At 48.9% G+C, this 20,428-nt stretch overlaps 1 protein-coding gene across 1 annotated transcript; it reads right to left on the reverse strand.

The window, feature by feature from the left end:
* Positions 1-1,319: 1,319 nt before the first annotated feature.
* On the reverse strand, positions 1,320-20,383 carry LRRC52 (leucine rich repeat containing 52). Its single transcript, XM_049635244.1, has 2 exons — positions 19,494-20,383; positions 1,320-1,785 (listed from the first exon to the last, which is right to left on the reverse strand). Exons 1-2 carry the CDS (start codon positions 20,113-20,115, stop codon positions 1,460-1,462), a joined length of 948 nt encoding a protein of 315 aa, XP_049491201.1. The 5' UTR covers positions 20,116-20,383; the 3' UTR covers positions 1,320-1,459.
* Positions 20,384-20,428: the final 45 nt, after the last annotated feature.

Raw genomic sequence — 20,428 nt, forward strand, 5'->3', positions numbered from 1 at the left:
GATGGCCATTTACAGATGAAGAAACTGAGGCAGAGAGAAGTAAAATAGTTTGCCCATGGTCACCTGTCACAATCCGCATAACAGAGTAGGAATGATCGGTGGGTTGTGATTTCAATAGGATGTGATAATGAACTCTTATGGAACCCCTCCTTTTGTGTAAGGCACCTCCCTACGCACTGTGTCAACAGAGAATACCAGGAGGTCTCGGTCCTAAAGCTCATTATAAGCAGGAAGCCTACGGTGACACGGGGGTAAGGGCAGAATCAGGGGACAGGAACCTAGCCCCCAATTCAGGAGCTCCTACTCTTAACCATTACACTGGACAAATCTGGGGGAAATCATGTGGGATTCACAGAGGAAGTGCAGAGGTAAGGAAGATCTGGTTGGGGGTTTAGGGACAGCTGGCCTCATGGGTAGGGCCTTTGATCAGAGTCTTGAATGGGTCTTGGGGTTGAGCCACGCCTGTCAGCTGCTCCCTTTCCCTTCCTCCGGCCAGTCCTGAGAGGCGGATCGTACTTGTATACACTTGGCTCTTCTGTTTAGCGCTTCATGAAAGACGGGAGCTCATAGTACGCAGGGCACAGGCTTCAGGGTCAGGTGGCCTGGGAATCAGAATTCCTTTGGCTTCTCGTCAACCGTTTGATCCTGAGCTGGTTCCTTAGCCTCTCCGAGCTTCAGGAAAACGAGGGTAACAGCGACCACCTGACCTGGGGTCCTGAGGGCTGACCTGGAGAGAAAATGCATACAATGCTGGAGGTGAGACTGGGTGCCGGGGAGGGGCTCGGTAAGTGGTGGTCGCCTCTGGGTTTCACTCCTTTGTTTCATACAAGACTTACGTGGTGAGTCCTTGGCTGCGTTGCCAAACATTTCTTGGGGAGGCAACCTCATGGAAAGGAAAGTGCATGGAGTTTGGGGGGCTGCGCTCCTGACCTGTTGGGTGACCTCAGTCGCTTGTTTAATCTTTCTAGGCCTCAACTTTTCACTGTCAACTAGTATCCGTGCCATGGGATGGTGGTGGCGGTCTTGAGACGGGGTGTGAAGTTGGCCCGTGGGCGTGTCCCACTGATGTCAGCTCTGATCACTGGGTCTTGCGTTTTTCTCCATTTCATTCATATTAGTCTTGACTTGCCCAAACTGTTTGCTCTTTGGGAACTGGTCTTCAGTCTTGTGTTTTTCATATCCCTCCCGCCAGCCAAGGCATAGTAGTTGCTCATTAAACAAGTCGGCCTGCATTGAAGAGGGTGCAGCAGCCTTGTTCTATACCATCCTGCGGAGCTCACGGAGGTGCCCCTGGGCTGGTGGAGCAGGAAGGGACCAACTTGTGAAATGGCCACCAAACATTTTATTTGCTTTGCTAATAGGCGTCAGTGTCTCAGACAGCTGTGAGGGAGTGGGAGGGGAGGGCGGAGAGAAGGCGGGGAGCCTTGGGAAAGGCACGTCCGATAGCCGTCTCGGGCCGCTAAATCAGCTGAGGGAACCCGTCCTGGGCCGAGTCGACCCTGCTTCTGAAGATCCGCCCGCTGACGTTCCCCCGCTGGCCGTGTTCGTCCTCGGTCTCGTCTTCGCTCGACTTGCGCCGGGCGTTCTGGTAGAGCACGGCACACATGCCTGTGAGCCAGGCGGCCACCGTGCCCGCCGAGAAGATGCAGAAGCCGATGAGCAGCAGGAAGAGGTAGTCCTGGCGGTCCAGGTGCGTGATGCACATGTAGCGGAGCGGGTTCCCCACCTGCGTGATGGGCCACCCCGCCAGCTCCGTGGGCTCCGTGCACGTGGCATTTTGATCATCTACGAGGAAAAACACAGCAGGACAGAGCTGAAACCGCAGAACCTCCAGGGTCCTGAGTCCAAAGGGGACCCGGAGAGGCCTCGCGGACCCGGGCTACTCAAAGCGTGGTCTGCGGGCCAGCAGCACGGGCTGGACCTCGTTAGAAACGCAGGACCTCAGGCACCACAACAAACCTCCCGAGGCAGGATGCGGGTGTGAACGAGACCCCCAGGTGGTATGTGGGCACAGCAAGGTTTGACAAGTACTGCACCAGCCCTGCTTCTTGTCCCCACCCCCCGCTTCCGGGTCCGCTGTGTTCAGTGGCCTCCGGGGAATGCGCTTGGCTCCTTCAGGATGCTCAAGGGACGAGAAACCACAACCGGGGCTGAAGGATCCCCCTGGAGTGTTGACCCCCACCGACATCCGTCACCTCCCTCCCGCCTCCCACCTTTCCAGCCACCTTGTCCCTTTTCCCCGGGCCTGACTGAGTCCCGCCGGGGACCACTGAGGCATCACACCCGGCTCAACTCTCCGGAGGGACAAGATTCCCCAGAAATGCCTCCTGTGTGTCCTCTGCGCAAGACGTCGGGGTGCGGGGAGCTCGGGGGAGAGGATAGCCAGGAGGAGGAGTGGCTCTGCTTCTCCATGGTGAGGTCGACATCACTGGCTCATCACGTGATCCACATGAGTCTTCGGTCCTTTTTAGCAGCCGACTCAGCTACCTGGCTACTTCTCTGAGCCCCTCCCCGTGTCAAGCGTCGTGGACTTGAGTATATGACAGAAAGCAAACTGGGCCCTGGATCCAGACAGACCAGACCAGGGTTCAGACCCAGACTGTCACTTACTAAGTTTGTGAACTTCGGCAGGATGTCCATTTCCCTCTCTGAGTCCCATTTCCTCACCTTACACGGGCTGGGCCATGAACGCTACCTGCTCTCAGGGTAGTCGAGAGGATTTCATTGCCGCAGGAGGGAAGGCAGGCCTGGTGCTCAGTAGTTGCACAGAAAACTCAGAGCTCTGCCCTCAGCCCTGCATTTTCCCATGTCCACATGCTCCTCCGTGCTGAGGCAGAGGGGTGTGTGTGTGTGTGTGTGTGTGTGTGTGCGTGCGCGCGCGTGTGCCAGGGGACTATATCCAGCAGGCATCACATAAATGCCCTCCAACGCAGGGTGAGACCAGGGCTTGAGATAATCATGCCCCCAATTATAACAGCAGCTACTATGTGCCAAGCTCAGACTACATGCTAAGTGGTATACAAAGGTCTTGTTTAATTCTTACAGCAGCTTTGACACACACAGTGCTATCATTCTTGTTTTGCACATAAGGAAACCGAGACTCAGAGACGTTTCTAGATAACCTGAAGGATTCAGGCAGGAGACAAGACACAGAAAACACACACTGAGCTCTCTAAGCTCATTTGTAGACGTGGGAGACACAAGCCTGCTCGTGTGGAGAGATGCTTCTCCTAAACTTTAGGGCAGAAGCTCCCGGATGGGTGAAGGCATTCCGATCCTTGGGTGACCAAGGAAGTTAGGGAAATCGGGTTTGGACTGGAGCTATAGCAGCAGAGGAATTAGAGAAAGGGGTTACAGAAGTGAGCCAAGTGGCAAGGAGGCTGTTGGGCCTGGGTGGCCGGAAAGAGCTGACCAGCCTGGGCGCCCTCAAAGTCCGCCGCGGGCTGAACACCCATCCCCTGCGCCTTGCTTCTGCCCCAGTACACCTGCAGTGAGAGTTGTTTGTTACTTTCAGGAAGATGGCCTGAAAGCTGTGATGTGGTCGAGGACTGGCTCTTGGTGGAACCTGTAGACACAGGAAGGGAAGCCACCGGCTGTCACCTCCGCTATGTGCAAAGATTACAGAGGGAAGGAGAGGAAGAGGCCCTTTGGGTGACCCTGCCCTGCTGGGGGGGAGAGCTCTCAGGAGAGGAAAATGGGCTGGGGCCCTGGGATCCATGACAACTGCTGTCAAGGGGGCAGGACCACAATCATGCCCGGAGGCCTCTGTCCAGTCAGCCTGGCTTAGCGATTTGCCCAGGAGGCCCCAGAGTGGGGGCGGTGGGCAGCCGGGGGCTTCTGGCCAGGCTTCGGGAATTCTATCAAGAGAGGGCTTGGGGCATCTCTCCAAACTGCCAGAGACCCGACATGGGACTATACAGAGAAAGATGTATTGGAGGAAGGAAAATGTGAGATTCTGTGGGTCCGGGTGTGTCTGGGGAGGGGGGGTTATCTCATTCTATTTTAAGAAGATTCAGCTTTCAAATTGGGGCTTGGGTGGCAGAGAGGAGACTAAACACGAAACACCGTTTCCCCATTTTGGAGCGTTAACCTGAAAGGGGCAATTAGCAGTGATTTTAAGGCTTTGTTAGGTTGCTCTTAAGTGCGGGATGTGGGTGGCTCTGCGGGGAGGGAGGTCTGGGTTTTTCTGCTGCTGTATTCTCTCCCCCTCCCCGCTCCCCAGTCACTGCCAAGGTGGGAGCCTTCCTACCTCCCAGCAGGTCCCCCTAAATCCACTTTCCCCCATTTCCCCCATTTCCCAGCTCTGGACCGTGTCACACACACCTGCCAGACTTCCCTTCCTCAAGCACAGCTCTGTCGTGGCACACTGGCTCGAACCCTCCTCTAACTCCCCCGTGGGCCTGGGAATAACATCCAGACCACCTGGCCTGGCGTTCAGAGCCCTCAGCATCTGCCCCCTTCTACCTCGCCCTCCTTTAGCACTCCAGTGCCCCTCCCTTTGCTCCAGTCAAATTAAACTATTAATTCCTTGATTACATCTTACCCCTGTTGTAGTGAGCTTTGTTCCACCATTCTTTCTGTATCAAATGCCTCCTCCTGCAATTTTTGCATGATCAAGTCCTTCCTATCCTTCAAAGTCTGGTGTGAATGCATCTGCTCTCAGAGTGCTCCCACAGCCCCCTCGTCCTCATAGCTCAGACTACATGTGATTGTCCCCCTTCCTGAACCATCCATAGCGTTCTCACTGTGCCTATCGCGTTGCCTCTTGCCGGGGGGTCGTGGTGGGGTACTTGCCAGAGGGGGAGTGTATCTTTTCTCCCCCACCAGGCAGACAAAACTCTTGAAGGCATAATCCATATCTTCTCATTCTTGTTCTTAAGAAGACATTATCATTTATTGAAAGAAACACTTATTTTGGGGGGATTTTCTAGTTTGTATTTTTATTGTTGAATCCTACTTGAACTCTGTGGGCAGAGACATACTCTGTATGATTTCAGTCCTTGGAAATTTATTGAGAATTTGCTCGATAAAGCCAATTTTAGTAAATTTTGCACGTGCCCCCCAAAAGATGTGTATTCTGTCTTTGCTGAGTACGTTGTTCTGTGAATACCAACTAGGACGTGATTTTGTACAGGTCTTCTGTATCTGTATTGGCTTGTCATTTATATCTTTACTGGCTTTTTATCGATAAAAACGATTGTCTCTTGGTTACTATGAGTTTATTCATTGTCTATTAGTTACCGCAAGAAGGATGTGAAAGTCATCGGTTTTGGCTGGGTATTTACCTACTTCTTCGTATCGTTCTGTCATGATTTGCTTTACATATATTGAAGATATGTTATTGGATGTGTAGAAACTTCTGTTACCTCTTTCTGGTAAATTTACCCTTGCCTCACTGAACATTATCTCTCCTTATCTCTAGCAGGGCTTCTTGCCTTAAAGTCTACTGTCTTTGACATTAGTATGGCTCTATTGAATTTCTTTTGGTTAGTGTTTGCATTGTTTATCTTTTTCCATCCATTTACTTGTATCTACATTCCTATGTTTAAGATACATCTTTGTAAGCAGCGTATAACTGAGTTTTGTTTTCTATGCAATCTAGCAAACTTTGTATTGTAATTAGTCCGTTAACATCTAATGTTGGACTGATATATTTGTTTTCAATTTGTCCCACATACTTTATCTCTTTCTCTCTACCTTGTTGCTTTTTATTTTATTACTTCGTGTCCTTTTTGCTAGCTTGATAGTCATACATTGTTTTTCTATTCTGGCCTAATGACATTAGAGATTATAGGCCCATCTACTGATCTTGGAGAGCCTGATATATGCTGGGCACCATAGAATGTGCTTTTCAAAGTTAAATTCTACTCTGACCACTCCACCAGGTAGTTTTAATCATTCCCGTGCTATAGAATGAATAAATTGTTTGTCAATTATTCCCTCTCTGGCTTTCTTGATTTCCTTTCCTCTGACAAAGAGCTACCAAGTACTGTTGTATATGCTGTGCACTGCACAATTCTGGGGCCTTCATTCATATTGGAGACAGGTTACTAGACCCCACGTCATCCTTCTGTCAGCCCCACTCCATGGGCGCAGGGCATTTGTTCCAGTTAGAGCACCCAGGTACGATTACAGGCGTCATTGATGTTTAAACTCTTCCTGCAAATAGTTCCTAAGGAAACGTAAACTCCCCCCTTGTTTATTGCCACACATAGCGTGTTACTCACAGGCAGAAAACCCGTCTGCCAGAATCACGTGTCTGGAGGAGCAAGAGCTTCTGTGGTTCAGAACCACACCTGTTGGCGCAGGAGCCCAGGAAGCCTCTGTCTCAGAAAACTGGTTTGAACCCAGTGGTTGTAAGGCAGACTGTTCCTTTCTTGGCCTGCAGGGACCACAGTTCTGACCACAGTTCTGCACTGTGTTCTGCTGCAGGTTCCCAGGCCTGAGTCTCCAGAGGAGCCAAGTGCAGGCTCGGAGCGCCCCCCGCCCCCACCCCCGACCCCGTGCTGGTGTGCGTGTTCCGGAACCATCTGGGCTGAGTGGAGCCTCCACGCGGTGGCAACGTATGATGAAGGATGGAATTTGGAGACTCCCTCCTCTACTAAACCGTATCTGCTCTCACCCTCAGGGTGCAGCACCGGTTTCTAACAGCTTTAGCATTTTTGTCCTAAGACTTCCACCTTAACCCCGAGAAAAGACCTGCTTCCCCCCATTTCTCCTTATTAGGCCCTAGCTTGCCCGATCATCACTAGATGTATAGTTGGCCTTATTTTTTTCTCCAGCTAATTATGCATTTGTCAAGGAAGTGGATTTACCTCCTACTCCTTCGTCTGCCTCCACCCGCCAGATTATGAGCTCCATGAAGACATGGGAGTTTTGTCTGTGTGGTTCACTGTTGTTCCCTCAACACCTAGAACTGCGCTTAACCCACGCTAGAGCTCAAAGCAGGATTGTTGAATGAACAAAATGCTATTTGTTATTAATACCCCTCGGGGCCAGGGTCATTGACATAATGCTCAGCCAGAGGAAAGGGAGCCTGGGGAGAAAGAACACCATACGTGGGTCAGCTAATCCTTGCCACCTTGGATTACTCGACACTAGAAGAATACAAATCTCTGCTTCCCTTTCGAGAATTTGGGGAGGATTCAGTGAGCCATGGGGCGTGAAGTCCTGGGGGAGTCAGGAACAGGTGGTCTTCGGGACCAAATGGAGGGGTAAGCCTTGAACTGGGAAGCGACACTCTTCTGTCCTCAGCGACTGCAGAGAAGGAAGTGAGGGCAAGTGCAGATGGAGACAAGTGAGGGTGCAGGTGTCGTGGGCGTGCCATCAAAAGGGGCTTCTCACTAGTCCCTCATTAGCGTTAGAGAACTGACGGCAGAGGCCCTCTTTGTTCACCTTTGGGTCCCTGGTACCTGCTCAATAAATGTCTGTTGGATGCGTACAGGAGAGAATGGTGGGCTCTTGGTCTGATCTCACACAACAGTCCTTAATCGCTCCTGTCTTTGGCCTCACTCTTTAGGACCAGTTCCCGACTGGAATTTGAAAGGACCGCTGTTACATTCTGCTGTACTATGGGTGCCCAGAGGAAATGACTCCCTAGAGGGGAGCCTAGATTGGATCACCTAGCAGCCCAACAATACCAGAGCCAGCCAGCCAGCCAGGCCCCCTTCTCAGACTCGCATGTGCGGTCCTTTGGGCATTGGCTTCACCTTTGCTCCCTAGAGCTCTTTTTTTCTCATCACCTAGCTGTCTTCTCTAGCCCGGGCTCGGCAAACTCCAACCCGTGGGCCAAATTCAACCTGCTGCCTAGTTTTGTAAGTACATTTTTATCGGAACACAGCCATGCCCATTCATTTACGTATTTTCTGTGACGGCTTTCAGGTAACAGATGGCAAAATCGAGTAGTTGCAGCAGAGGTCCACAGAGCCTAAGACATTTCCTGTCTGGCTGTTTATAGAAAGCAGTGCTGACTCCTGGTCTAAACCATCCCTGGCATTGTGAAACCTTAAAGATTTGAGGATTTGGGCTTGGGCCCTACAGTTCTTATCTGATACATTTCCCCCCCCTTGGATAAAGAGTCCCTACTTTGGTAAAGGTTAAAAGTGATTCATAGACTCTTGGAACATTACAGAAAAGACCTTCAAGTCCAGCAAGTTCAACTCGATTATTCCTGTGCTTTAGAGGTGCTCTAGGCTACCGGACTAGTCTTTTGCATAAGGGGTTGTATATGGGCATGTTTTAGGGGTAGAAAGACCCCCTTGCCTCAAAATACCGTCTTGTGTACTTGTGAGTACATGGGATTCCGTCAGCAGGAGATGTAACCTTCCATTCTGCCGACAGAATAAGGCTTGAAGGGTATCGTCTTCTGAAAAAGAAGGTAACGACTTAACGCCCTACGCTGGGAGAAACCGGCCACCTTTCTGAGTAAGGTTTTGATGGGAGAGAGGAGCCAGCTGCATGGCCGGGCTGGGGGGTGGTACCAGTTGGTTCTTGGAGGCTAAAGGCAAATTCTAGTTTCTTCTTAGTTTGCTCTAGAGCTGGGCCTGCTTAATAACTACCCATCTGCCCAGAAAAATCCAGGTAGCGGACGGCTATCCTCATGGAGAGAGGCAATTTAGAAAAGTTCAGAAGCAGAAGGGCATCACTGATCACCAGTCACCCAGGCAGAAACTTGGGACCCCTGCTTGCTTCCCCCTCTCATCACGAGCCACATCTCAAACCATGAGCCATTCCTGTTAGTGTTCGAAACCCTTTCGTGATATCCTGTCACACTTAATTTTTTTTTTATGTTTATTTATTTTTGAGAGAGACAGAGACAGAATGCGAGTGCGTTGGGGCAGAGAGAGAGGGAGGCACAGAATCTGAAGCAGGCTGTAGGCTCCGAGCTGTCAGCACAGAGCCTGACGCGGGGCTCGAACTCACGAGCTGTGAGATCATGACCTGAGCCGAAGTAGGACGCTCAACCGACTGAACCACCCAGGCACCCCTGATATCCTGTCACACTTAGAACAAAATCAGAAGCCTGTCATTGGCCCAGCGGTCCTACCTGATCTGGCCTCTATTTTTCTGTCTCCTTCCTCCACCTGCCTCTACCATACTCACCTTCTAATACATTGAGCTCATTCCACCCCAAGGCCTCTGCATTTGCTCTCTTCCCTCTGTCTAGAAAGCCCCCCTCCACCACGTCTTATGTCCACAGCTTGTCTCCTTACTTCCTTCAATTCTCGGCTCAAATGTCACCTCGTTAGTAACCACCCAGTGTAAAGTATCTGCCTTGTCCTCAATCCCAGGCACGCTTTCTCCCTTCCCTGCCTGCATTTGCTTCTGTAGCACTTACCATCACTTGGCATTAGGTCATATATTTATTTGCTTATTTACTCCCCTCCTGATAGAGTGGAAACTTCACGCGAGTGTGTCTGTTTCTGTTCAGAGCTGTGTGCCCAGTGCCTGGCCCAGGACCTGGCACCTAATAGGTGCCCAGAAACTAATAGTGGAATGAGTGCACTCAGGTGCCAGGCTGGGCTCCTTACCCCTGTGTGAATGTCAAATAGAGTCAACAAGGCCTGCACCTTACCTCAGCCACACGCTCTGGCCGAGCATCGTAGCTGTTGGAAGAAAATATGGAAAATTGCAAGACTCTGTTAACATGATTTTAATTCTTGTCTGAACTATATTTTAATCGGATGCATTGGCTATTCCTTTATTTGGGTTGAGGGGAGGGCCAAATCTACCACTGTTCTGATAAAAGAGAAAATCCCTGTATATAGGCTAAGCATTAGGTTTCTTTCTCTCTTTTTTCACATAATGCTGCCATTTTGAAAGCTTTAAAACACCCTCCTCCACCCCAAAAGCCCTGGGGCCCCCCCTGAGTGGGACTCCCCGTGGACAGTGCACCCCAGCAGGAAGAGTGGCAAGTCACAGCAGTACTTACCTGTCTCAGTAAACCCACACTGCTTTCCCCCCTCTCCATGTCCCCTGTGGTATTGGCAGTTGCCACCAGGGATTGTAACAGCAGTGATAATAGCTAACGTTAGTTGAGCACTTGCTGTGTACACTTCTAAAATCTTCCCGTGGGCGATTTCATTGAATTAGCACAACGACCCCAGAACTAGGAACTAATTGATCTCCAGTTTTCAGATGAGGAGCCTGCTTCTCCTGGAGACTGTGGCCCAGCCGGTAAGTGCCAGAGGCAGGATTAAAAACCAGGTCGTTTGAATCCAGAGCCCACCTTGGTTTTGCTTGTTCAACGGGAGCATGATCATCTCAAGAACAAAGGGCCATTTTGGGATCATCTAATTGGGTTGATGGTACAGAAGCATCACAGAACACATCACGGGAACCTGTGCACTTTTCTAGATACAGAGTTGTCCTTTGTGTTTTATTTCACTCTAAGAAAAGTAGGGACACTTGGGTGGGCCCCTCGATTCCATTTGCCACACATCCTCACACTTACCCATGTGTGCTTACCCTCGCTTCCTTCTCTGCGGTCCCAGGGGAGGGGAGTTTCCCTGTTCAAGGCTTACCCTCCAGTTGGCTCTGGAGTCCGTCCACTCCTGCCTCCTTGGGGCTTTACGCCATTGCTTATTCCCCCACCCCATGTCTTTGCCCTGCGTTGCCTCCTCAGCAGCAGATAAAACACATGCATGGACCTCTTTGCTCCTAAGAAAGAAATACCCCCTTTATATCATTCTCAGCCGTCTGTCTCCTTTAGTCCATAGCCAAGCTTCCCAGAAGGGCTTACAATTTTTTTTTTGTTCAAGAAAGCTCTACGCCCAACGTGGGACTTGAACATGTGACCCCGAGATTAAGAGTTGCATGCTCCGCCAGCTGAGCCAGCCAGGCGCCCCAAGCTTACATTTTTTCTGCACCCTTTTTCTTCCTTGCTGTTCATTTGTATTCCACTGTGCTCTGGTGTCCACACCCACGATGCCACTGGAAGGTCCAAGACGTCAGGGACCTCTTGGTAGCTAAATCTGACGGACCTTTCTCAACCCTTACTTGACCTGCTTCCACTCTCTGAAACTCTTCTTCTCTTGGCGTCCATGAGTATACCCTTCTCTGATTTCCTTTCTCTTCCCTGGCTTCTCCCACCCGGGGTACTTCATGGGTGCCTCTTCTTCACCCTTCTCTCTGTTGGGATTCCCCAAAGTTTCTGTCCTTGCTCTATTACCCCTTACTTTTTTGCTGGCTCATCTTATCCTTCATTTAGTTTCATTGGTCACCAGGGAGCTGATGATTCTCAAATATATACTCTATTCTCTATTCTGGATTTCAGGTCAGAACATCCAAAGACCTACTGGTTGACAGGGGCCCTCCCACTCAACATGCTCACGGTGGGATATGGTTGTGCCCTAGGCTCCTCACTGCCCCTCCTCTAAGAGTGTCTGTCTCAGGGAAGCCCCCAAAGTGGGCTGAGCCAATTCTTGTCTGTTATTTTCCACATCTCGCTTATTCATTGATTTTTCTCAATGAATATTTATTGAGCCCTTTTCTGTGTCAGGCCTTGAGCTAGTTTCTGAAGATTCAGACATGTTCCTTGCTCTCATAGACCTTACTGCCAGAGAAGACACATGTTAAATATACAAATCTATTAATTACGTAGAACTGTGCCAGAAGTCATGAAGGGCATACAAGGAACCTTGGGAGGGTCAAGTTCAGTCCTGTGTCCTATTGCTTCTATCTTCTAAATGGTTCCTTCTGACCTATTTAGACTTCTTCATCCCCATTGCCGCCATAGCCATAGACCACCTTCCTCTTACCTGGGTGCCTACAGGAGCCTCCCAGCCCTGCACCCAGGCTTGCCTGCCTCCTAGGGCTTCTCAGGATGCACTGCCTGTTCCTTTAAAGGCCCTTCATGATTGGATCCCTGTTTCTCTTTCTAGCCACATCCACATTCTGCAGATTACCTCCGGGCTGGAGAGCTCTTCTCTTCTAGAGATAAGGAAACTGAGGTTGGCTGCTTTGGCTAGCCTTGCACTACTGCCTTCCAGAGGCCTGGCTGGTGTTGGGTGACCAGAGGTCTTGCATTGCTGAGCATGAAGGGACTTTGGGTCATCTCCTTTCAGGGGTCTCGAGTGAGCCGAATTCAAGAGTGTGTGAGAATCATTCAGCCTCCTTCCTAGACCACACGTGCTTGCCACCCCATCTCTTCTTGGCCTTTTTGGGCGGTTTAGGGATCACTGACCCAGATGCCCCCCTCCCAGCCCCCTCATTGCCCTCATGAGGCTGCACCTCTGGCTCTCAGCAGGGTGAGAAGGGAGGAGAGATGGGCTGGAGGAGAAGTTGATGGCCTTGGAAATGTCTGCTGCCCAGCTGTTCCCTTTTTGGGCGTCTGGTCTTTGCAGCAATTTCTCTGATGGAGGAGATGGGTTAGCATTAATGGTGGAAGAGTATGAGGACCTGAATTCATTCTGGAAATCTAAGTCTTGGCACAGCTGTAGATGACTTTGTACTTGGTGGCTTGAAATGGGGCCATTATCCTATTACAGCAGCCTTGAATACAAGATGAAGTAGCCTTGGAATGAAACTAAGATGTTCTCTGCTCAAAACGCCCTCGAGATGATGTGGACTTGAAATAGCACATGACCCAGCCCATCTGTTCCCTGCAGATGTCTCTGAGCGGCTTGGTGCCCCTTCCTCTACAGCACTCTTGCCCAGACTCCTCTTTGATTTGTAGGCCCCACCACCGGGTCACCCAAGACTTCTTAAGGACTATAACTTAAGAGCTGACACAGAGGGACACTCTGTCCCCAAACTACCCCCACTTCTACCCCTGGTGGTCTGTTGCTTTCTGAATTCTCACTGTTTCTGGTTGTTTTCTGTCACACTGCAAATGCCCCTTGAGGGAAACATGTCAAAACATTATTAGCCATTAACATCTCAGTGCAAATCAATTTATTCACCAGTGGGGGTAACCGCTGTAGACCTAGAACACAAGCCATTGTCCTAGGGTTTCTCAAAATATGGCCTAAGGATTTGCACTGTGCAAAACTAGAATCTCTGTATGTGGGGCCTGAGGTTTTTATGTTCACTGGAGTTTGAGAACCACTGGTTGAGCAGGCCAAGCCTGGGAGGACAGTCGAGGGCAAGGCATTGTTTTAGTCAAGTAGACGGTGCTTAAGACAGGAGGTGGGACAGCGCAGGAGTTCAAGGCTGCCTGCTTACTACTTACATGCACGTCCTAATTACGTGACTATAGCCTACATCTCCAGGAATGGCTCCACCTCAGCACTGATCCATCACATTGCCCATCTGGCACCCTGTCTGCTCATCACCGCTTTCCTGCATCCAAGTGCACCCTATCTTTCTAGTTAGCTCCATTGACTACCCATTCGAAGGGGCTTTAGAGAGTATCTAATCCTACTCTCTTTTTATTTCAAAGACAAGTGAGTCTCAGAGGGAAAGTGACTTGCCCCAAGTCACACAGTGGCATCACAGGGACCAGGTCAGCGCTTTCTGGCTTTCAATTGCATCTTCTCTCTCTTATATCCCAAGATTGTCTTATTACAGCAGGAATTATGGCGTCATTCTCTGTGATGAAAGCCATCATTACAATACAATGTTGGACATATACTGAACATACAGTGAGTGTTTCAGAGTGGAGTGGACTGTGATGTGTCTCAGAGTAAGGAGGTATCATGGCATGGGGGAAAACACTGAATCTGGTTGTCAGGAGATCTCCATGCCAGGCTTGGCTGTACAGTCACTTACCCGTGAGGAAGCTAGATTCTAAAGTTCCAGCTTTGGCATCTTTTATTAAAAGGCTGCTCTGACCAATATGGTGGCCAATGGCCATTCATGTGGCTACTTACAAGATGTAAAATGACGTAAAATTAAAAATTCAGTTCCTCCATTGCAATAGCCTAATTTCAAGAACTCAATAGCCACATGTGGCTAGTGGCTACTGTATTGGACAACACAGATATGACCATTTCTACTGCTGCAGGGACTTTTATTGGACAGTGCCAGACCAAGCTTTGGGAGAAGAGGGGATGGAGGTCAGGTTCCTTATGTCCGGGAGCTTAGAGTTGCATGAGTTTTTGAGAGCATCTTCAGAGGCATTCGACCCTGTCCTAGTAGGCAGCTCTATCCTGGGAAGAGCTCAATTGTCAGTCTCACCTTCAAATGGTATTAATGACTGGAAAATTACAGTTCCAGCCAGGAATTAGTCCTCCTCTCTACTGACCTGGGCCAAAAAGAAAATGGAATCTGTGGGTCTGTTTACCTCTGCATTGATCAGAGCATCCTGGAAACCAGCACATAACAACCCACCTCCATTTCTGCTGTGACTTTCATGTTTGTAAAGTGAGTATGTGAACTCTTTGAGGACTTAATAGTCTTTAGTGCATCTGGTGAGTATATCATTAGAGGGCTTCTTTTGATGAAGACCTTTTGATAATAGAATAGAACCTCTTGCCAATATGGGAAACTTTTGGTTGATGATGAAATAGATGAATGAAACATTTAACCTTCTCTATAGCTCCTTTGTGGGGGTGGGTTTAGCCAAGATGGGCCATAGGGGAAGGACATATTACTGCCTTCATATTTTTTGTTTTAAGATCTCCTCATTTCTTTGCTGGACCTTGGCTTCCTTCATGGTTCCCCACTGCTGCAGAACTAATCTTGGCTAATTGTATTTCTCAAGAATTCACTTCTGCCTCTAAGAGCTGATAAAGGCTTGGGGACACCAGTATTACTCAGCCCTAAAGTTCATATATTTTTGCAGGGTCCTCTTCAAGATTGGGGTACTTTTGGGGATCTAAAAGGGTAAATCTCTAATGGTTAATTTTAACTCAATGGTAGGCACTGGATGGGAGCCAAGGTATCACTTAGTCCTCTTCCGATAACAAAATCATACCATGTGGGTGACTTCTTGCTTTCAAGGCCATGTCTACCCCACAGTTGGACCTCCTTGCCCTCAGCTCTTGAAAGATCTCTGCATGTCCACACCTGTTTCTGGAAGTGGGGCTTGTCTTAGATAGAAGTTCAGTTCCAGACTCAGGTGTCTCAGAAAGAACCACTTGGCTACTACTGGCCCAGCACTGAGTCTTATGGTCCAGGCTGAGACCAAGCCTTGATTTGGGCTTCTGGTTTTGTTCCCCGGGGTCTGAACTCCTGTGTTCATAACTCGTCTAATACCTAGCTCCCCCTAAGATCCCTGCTATCCCATTTTCCAAGGGATTAGAGTCCTGGGACCCGCTGCCCACCTCCCCACATCCTATCTATATCCCCACACGCATCCCTATAGTCCTGTCTCCTGGACACTGTCCTCTTGTTCCACGTGTGCTGAGCCTTCCTGAAGTCCACTGCTTATCCTGGGGTCACCTAACTGATGTCTGTACTCTCTTAAGTACCCTATACCTTTCCCACGCCTGCCAACCATTCACTTATTGAATGTTTTTTGTGTGCAAGACTTAATGCTAATGGCAGTTTGTAAGTGTTCTCATCTCCACAGCCCACATAAGTTGGTTCTATTCTTATACCTGTCTGAAAGATGAAGTTGAAGTTCAGAGAGGTTAAGTAACTTCTCTGATATACTATAAATAGCAAGTGGCAAGGCTAGAATTATAATCCATGTCTGTTTTTAACAGGAGCTCCCCTGCCTGCATGGTGTCTGGCCTTCCCCATCTGCAACTGAGGCTTTCCCAAGTGCCTGCTCTGCCCAGTAGGTACATGGTAGTCTCTTTTGTCCTGCCCTGTCTGGACAGTGGGGTTAGTTCTGCTGCACGTGACTGGACCATGGGACATATATGGTGCAGATGATCACAGTCACACGAGTCTACACACACAGCTCAAGGCTTCTTGGCTGGTTCCCTCCATGAACACTTTATGGCACCTAGTAGGACTCAATAAATATTTAAATGGATGAATGGATGACTGAGTGGTGGTAGCATGGAAGTTCCTTTCTTCACTTCTTGCTTTTCAAGGGTTCTACATTTTGCCATTCTTCTGTCATGCTGACCTTAATTCTGTACCATAGGTAAAATCGCCCAATACTAACGTTCAGTATCTTCCTGGGTCTAAAATGAAACCCATCTTTAGTTTGGATTCTTTTCTACAAATAACCAAGTTACTCAGCTCACTTCATAGAGAATCTTCTTATATCCTGCAGTGTGGGTACGTGGGGAGAGATGACTACACTCCATTGTAGAACATGCCCAAGGTCACCTGTTGATGGCAAATGTGGTATAATAGGAAGCTTGAGCATTCGCCACGAGTATTTGTCAATAGTGAAGATATTTCTACTTGAGACATGAATCGTACGAGAGTCACTTGAAATAAGTTATCTTCCATTATGTCGAGGTCTGGCTAAAGGGCAAGAGAAGCATCTTCTGAATTCTACTGTGTGTGTGTGTGCTCGGTTTCATGTGTATGTGGGTGCCTTCTCAAGTGTGGCTGTGTATCTGCACATCGGTATATGTATGTGTGTTGTATATATGTAATATGTGGGTGATTGTGTAAGTGAGTAGGTGTATATTTATGTTTGCATGTATGGTATGTGTGTGTGGGCACATCTTTGTGCTTGTATGTATGTGGGTATATGTGTGTGTGTTTGCACATGGGTTTATGTGTTTGTCACGGGGTGTATGTACGTGTAGGTGTGGGAAGGGAGAACCAGACTGAGATGCAAAGGTAAGCAAGGTTAGGCTCCTTCTTTGGGAGTTTGGGTAGGTTGTGGTGAACTTGGGTTTGCAAGAACACAGGCATATGATGAGTTTACCATGGCTAGATCATTTCCAGTGGAAATGATCTTGGATGCATTCATGTGTGGTCATATCAGAAATAAAGCTGTAATTTAGATGCTGTGGCCAGATGCATATAACATATGGATCATAGTTATGTAATATGGGGATTTAAGATATAGTAGTCTCATGAAAAAAGACCTGACTCAGGAGGTTCAAATCATTTTTGGGGGGCCATTTAGTAGCTGTGTGATTTTGGGCCAGTCTATTTTCTTATCCATATGATAGGGTTAAAATTACCAATCCTAGGGGCGCCCAGGTGGCTCAGTAGGTTGAGTGGCCGACTTAGGCTCAGGTCGTGATCTCACAGCTTGTGAGTTCAAGCCCCGTGTCAGGCTCTGTGCTGACATCTCGGAGGTTCCTCCCTCTCTCTCTGCCCCAACCCACTCACATTCTGTCTCTGTCTCTGTCAAAAATAAATAAACATTAAAAAAGTTTTTTTTTTTTTTTTTTTTTAATTACCAATCCTAGCCTCTTCCATAGGCCTAGGGCACAAAATTTGAGGGTTGGTTTGACACTCAAAGTAAAGAAGCATGTGTGAAAAGCTCTAACAGCTGCAAATCTCTCTACAAAGATAAATTGTTCTCTGTCTGGCCTTGGGCTCATTAGTGTTTTTAAGAGATAATAATTGTTAGCCAGGGCAACGAGACCACAGTTCTGCATGAAGTGGCCTGGGTGGGCTCCTCTAGGCCACCAAACAGCAGAGGGAGATGAGCAGATTAGTAGTTGTTGGGGGGAGTGTCTTGGGAGGGCGGGGCTCACAAAAGACAGACTGTTGTTCGTAAAGAGTTTATGAGTTTGACAGGATAGATACCCACTTCTGATGTTTTTGAGAACAGGCAGTGAAACAGATCTAGTCTACAATCCTATTCAATCTCAGAATGAAGTGAGTCAAAGAGTCCAAGGTAGTCAGCCTGAAAATTCCGACAAGAGATAACTCTATAAGCAGAATTTTGATGAAGGGAGATTCGGGGTCAGGTGAAGTGGTAGGTTTAGGGACTGGGGACGAGGCCAAGCTACATCTCCCTTTTCCGCTAGGGTAGGAGGTTCTCCTGGCTATGTGGTGGGCTCTGCTCAAGGAAAATATATATGTGTGATGGGGAGGGGGCAAGAGAAGATGAAGCTTCTTCACAGGCTGGTTATGTGAACACTGACAGGAGAATCCCATTTAAAAGCCACATTTAATGCGCGACAATGACCAATCACGACCCTCTTTCAGGGAGCTTTCTAGAAAGCACCACAGCACCAGTCATTGAGAAAAGTAGAAGACATTCTCTTGGAGAGATCAGGCAACCCACCCAAGATAACTGCTCCTCTATTCTTTTATGATTGGTGGTCTTAAGAAGATAGTCTGATGAAATTCTTTCCTTTCGATTTATTCTAACTCAGATGGAAGTGCCTGTCAGCAGGGCCAGGTGTCTAGGGCACAAAATGTGAGGAGCCACCCACTCTTAGTGCCTCCCTCAATTTTGCATTCCAGGAGGCTCGCTTGCCTCGCCAGAGTCCAGGCATTGCCCGGAAGACACATTAAGACCCTCCCACTGGAAGGGAGGCCAGGAGGGCTGCCACCACTCAGCTCCCTCTCCCCCAGATCCCCTTGAAACCTGTCATTTTGGCTAGGGATCTTTCTGGGATATTGCCACCTGGGCAAGACTTCATGGTGGAAGCTTCAGCAGGTGCAGGTGCATGGAAATATTTTCAAGAACAAACACTCAGAGAAGGGAGAAACGACATGGTTTTGATAGGGTTTGAATCCAAAGTCCAATCTTGCCAGATTACATCAGTGGCTCCTGGCTTTCTGTGAGGAATTATCTCACATTCAACTGAAGTTTTGACTTCCTGAGTGAAGGTAGTATTGGTGGAGTGGGATAATTGGAGGATGAGGACTGGACAATAAAGTTACTGAACAGAAGAGGGGGTGAGACATTGGAGGGCCCCAGGGACCATGGCAGAGGGGTGGGGACAGTGGAGAGAGTGGCAGCATCTGGATTGGAAATCTACCAGGTAAGACTTGAGAGTCTGCCTGGGAGGTTGCAATCTCCCTGCTGGACACAGTGGGTACTGGTGACCCATTCTTCATGGATTCATGCCATTCTCTCCTTCCTTATTGGGTTAGCATCTTGAAGATGAACCATCAAATGCCTTCTCCTCTCCCTTCTCTCTGCTCCCTCTCTCATTGTCTGGGGAGCTCCTGTGCCCCTCCTCCTCTCTCTATTGAACTTTCTCTTCCGTACATTATACCGTTGGATTTTCTACTGCCTATGCATGTCTGAATTTACTTTCGGATCCTGGAAAAATTCAGTCACTGAATCAAACAGATTAAAATAGTCCACCAATGGAATAAAGTGTCCCTGTATTACTTGGCTACTGTGCAGTTACAGAAGTCAGTCATTTCCACACATACCATCTTAGGTTGACATGACAGCTCTGTTTGGAAATATTATTGTCCCCACTTGATGGATCAGGAAACTGAGGCTCAGAGAAATTGGCTTTCCCAAGGGCAGCCAACTAGTAAGTGCTCAGCTTGGGACCAGAACTCAGCTCTTTGGATTCCTCCTCCAGAACTTTTTCTACTGACCCTACTGCCTCTCCAGTCAACCCCAGGATGGATCTTGCAGAGCCATAAGAATGTTTTCAATCAGATTAACCCAGACTTTTTCTCCCATCCTGACCATCTTTCGACTACCTTTTCTGTAACTAATTCCTCCTACTCCGTCACATCCGCGTCCCCACACCCAATCAAACCCTCACCTGGATGGTTCAGATGGGACACTATTAAGTAGATGGTGAAGTCCAGGAAAGAACAGTTGCACCTCCATGGGTTTCCGCTCAGATACAGGGTCTGTAGTGTTATGAGGCTATGGAAGGCAGCATGGTCCAAGGTCTGCAAGCCGGTATTTCTGAGGTCCAGGTACCTCAGAGAGCTGGTGTTGGCAAAGGTGTACTTGTTGAGAGATAACAGGTGAGGGTTGTTGGAAATGTTCAGCTGCACCAGGTTGCTGAGCACGGAGAAACTGTATGGGGAGATCAAGGTTAGGTTGTTGGAGCTGAGATCAAGGTAGATGAGTCTGAAGACCCCGATGAAGGTATAATCCATCACCTCGCGAATCAGGTTATTCCGACAGTCCAAGTAAACAAGGTCACTGAGGAGTCCCAGAGTCATCGCTGGCAAAAAAGTGATGCCGTTATCATTCAGGTACAGCCTCCTGGTGTTCAGGGGTATGTCTGGGGGGTATTCGGTTAACCGGATCCCTGTGCAGATCACTTCTTGGGCTTGACACTGACAGTTATTTGGACACTTTGACCCCGATACCAGTCCCATTCCAAAGGAAAAGAGTAACCACCCAGGCCCAGGGCCTGAAGCAAGGGACATAGTAAGAAACCGCAACTACCCTCCTTCCACCTTCCTGCGGGCGCTGTCCCTCTGATCAGAAGGCTGCCGAGGGGCGGGGTGGTGGCGGGGGGGAGGGGCGCTGGAAAGAACTGTAACACTCTAGCTTTGTGCAAAGCAATTTTCCATTACAGGAGAACAGAACAGAAGTTGAAACGAGAGGCCCAATGCCCCGCCGCCCGGCTGGGTGGCTCTGCCGCTTGCTCACTCCCAGGCTGCTGCTGGAAGCTTGCCCGCTTGGCGGCTTTGAAAGGTCTCACCCTTTCCCTGCGTTGCAAGTGAAGGGGAGCCAGGG

This window comes from Panthera uncia, chromosome F1, assembly GCF_023721935.1.
Source record: "Panthera uncia isolate 11264 chromosome F1, Puncia_PCG_1.0, whole genome shotgun sequence".
Classification (NCBI taxonomy): Eukaryota; Metazoa; Chordata; class Mammalia; order Carnivora; family Felidae; genus Panthera; species Panthera uncia.

Coding starts and splice junctions, on each gene's coding strand:
- LRRC52 (XM_049635244.1), bottom strand. CDS start 20,115: ATGTCCCTTGCTTCAGGCCCTGGGCCTGGGTGGTTACTCTTTTCCTTT. Junction 1,786..19,493: donor GTCCCATCTGAACCATCCAG/GTGAGGGTTTGA, acceptor TTTTCCTCGTAG/ATGATCAAAATGCCACGTGC.